This window comes from Poecilia reticulata, linkage group LG4 (genome assembly GCF_000633615.1).
Source record: "Poecilia reticulata strain Guanapo linkage group LG4, Guppy_female_1.0+MT, whole genome shotgun sequence".
Lineage (NCBI taxonomy): Eukaryota > Metazoa > Chordata > Actinopteri > Cyprinodontiformes > Poeciliidae > Poecilia > Poecilia reticulata.
Genome location: NC_024334.1, coordinates 1,951,256 through 1,953,349, shown reverse-complemented (window position 1 = coordinate 1,953,349; position 2,094 = coordinate 1,951,256). Strand labels below are relative to the sequence as shown.

Here is a 2,094-nt window from a genome sequence, read left to right as displayed (position 1 = left end):
ACATAAATCCCTCTTGGTGAGAAAAATTATCTTGTCAGAAAGAAAACAAGAAAAATCTCCTTAATTTAAGATATTTAATCTTACTAAGATTTCAGTTTTTGCAGTGTGAGCAGGTGGTCAGGTGACCAGGTGATCAAGTGATCAGGTGAGCAAGCGACCAGGTGACCATGTGGCCAGGTGAGCTCACCTTGGGTAGTTCTTCGATCTGGTTGGCGTCCAGGTAGAGCTCCTCTAAGGTTCTCTCGAAGCTGAATATTTCCTTCGGGACCTGCTGAAGGCTGCAGTGAGAGTAGTCCAGCACTGAGATCACTTCCTCCTCACCACGGAAACAGCGGCACGGCACCAGCCGGCCAATCAGCTTCCGCTTGGTGGTCATCTCCAGACACTGCACTGTAAAAACAACAACAAGAGGTGGGAGATGTTCAATTTTACACATTTATTCCAAAAGAGAATCATAAAAAATGTTGAGCTGGTGCTAAAAGCCACGAGTTGTTTGAGCTGCATTAATTCAGACTGACGTGTTTTTGATGAGTGAGAACAGAAACTAAAACGCAACACTTTGACTGTAAAATGAAAAACAAATCTTTGCAAATTCTCACATTAAAAACATTATTATCAAAAATTGGGACTCTGTCTTGGTTCTAATAGTCTGGGATTCACTCTTAGTAACAGTGCACTGCAAAAACACAAAATCTTACCAAGTGATTTTGGTTTAGTTTCTAGAGAAAACATTTTAGTGAAATAAGACAAAACTAACTTACATGTAATTTTTCGTCTAAATTTAAGAAATTTTGTTTTTAAGTAAATAATTCCTTAATGCGGATGAAGACGTTCCAGTTACACTGGGAGATAATTTCACTCATGACACGAAAAAAATGTTTTATTACAAGTGAAATAATCTGCCAGTGGAACAAGAACTTTTTAAAAAAATTAACTGGTTATCAACTGACTCTGGTGTTAACAGGATAAAGATTTTAAAGACATTTTTAATATAAAAAAACCCCCCAAATACAAATACTATCTTCAACACTAACAGGAAACTGGATTTGAACAACTCAGCAAAACTTTGGTCGTACGATTTCTGACTTTTCCTTTAAAGCTGCAGTATGTAACTTTCATAAAAACTTACTTGTTACATATATGTTGAAACTGTCACTTTGCATGAGACGGAAAATCTGTGAAAAGAATCGCGCTCTAGTATATAACCAATCGGAGACAGGAGGCGGGTCTTAGCGCTGTCAATCACTCTCACACTCTCACTTATTCTTTGCTAAGCTACAGCTGGCTCATGACAACATAACCTGCTGTGAATGCTGACGCTAGTTAGCGTAGCCGCTGATGATGTTTTCCTGGAAGAGTCAGTTGTTTCTCCACCATTAATACACTTAGCAGCGCGTACACAAGCCTGATTGACAGCGCTGAGACCTTCCTCCGTTGCATTTTAGCAAACTGCGGCTTGATTTTGTCGCAGAGTTTCTTTCTCACACCGTTTTACCTCAACATGGTGACAGTTTTAATAAATATGTACTCACTGCAGCTTTAACAGAGGGAACAAAGTGGACTCAGCCTTCAGGGCTGTGAAATCAAAATGGATTTGAAATGAGATGTAAAACTGGGAAACAGATGCATGACAGAGAAAACCGCCGCAAACCAGCCGGCTCAAAGCAGGCTGAGRCTCGACTCCTCGACAGACGCACACAATCGCTCCTTTCATGCAACAAGCCGTATAATTAGACCAGAGATATAATTAAAATAGATCTTTTGTGATTCTGTGACATCACTCTGTTCCACAACTGTTTTTGAAAAGCTGCTGGCTGAATGGCAGAAGTAGGCTAAGCGTGCATATTAACAACCTCCAGTGGGGATTCATCGCCAGGATTTATCGCTTCACGCCCAAAACGGGACCCAAACGGTTCTGTTGCCGGATCTTCTGAAGAGAACAATGGTCAGACCGCGTCCACACGCCGCCGCGATTTAGTTTTTCAATCATCAGACGTGAAGAAGAAGAAGAAGAAGAAAAAAAAGAAGTAGTAGTAGTAGTAGTAGAAGAAGTAGTAGTAGTAGTAGTAGCAGTAGTAATAGTAGTAGTAGTAG

General features: G+C 40.4%; 1 protein-coding gene across 16 annotated transcripts in view; it reads right to left on the bottom strand.

The window, feature by feature from the left end:
• lrrc7 (leucine rich repeat containing 7) overlaps positions 1 to 2,094 on the bottom strand; it is a 153,715-nt gene that overhangs the window by 61,318 nt on the left and 90,303 nt on the right. For all 16 annotated transcript variants that reach the window (XM_017304404.1, XM_017304403.1, XM_008406230.2 and 13 more), the window contains one exon: positions 188 to 390. In XM_017304404.1, coding sequence (XP_017159893.1) covers positions 188 to 376 — 189 coding nt within the window. In that variant the 5' untranslated portion in view covers positions 377 to 390. The remainder of the gene's footprint in view (positions 1 to 187; positions 391 to 2,094) is intronic.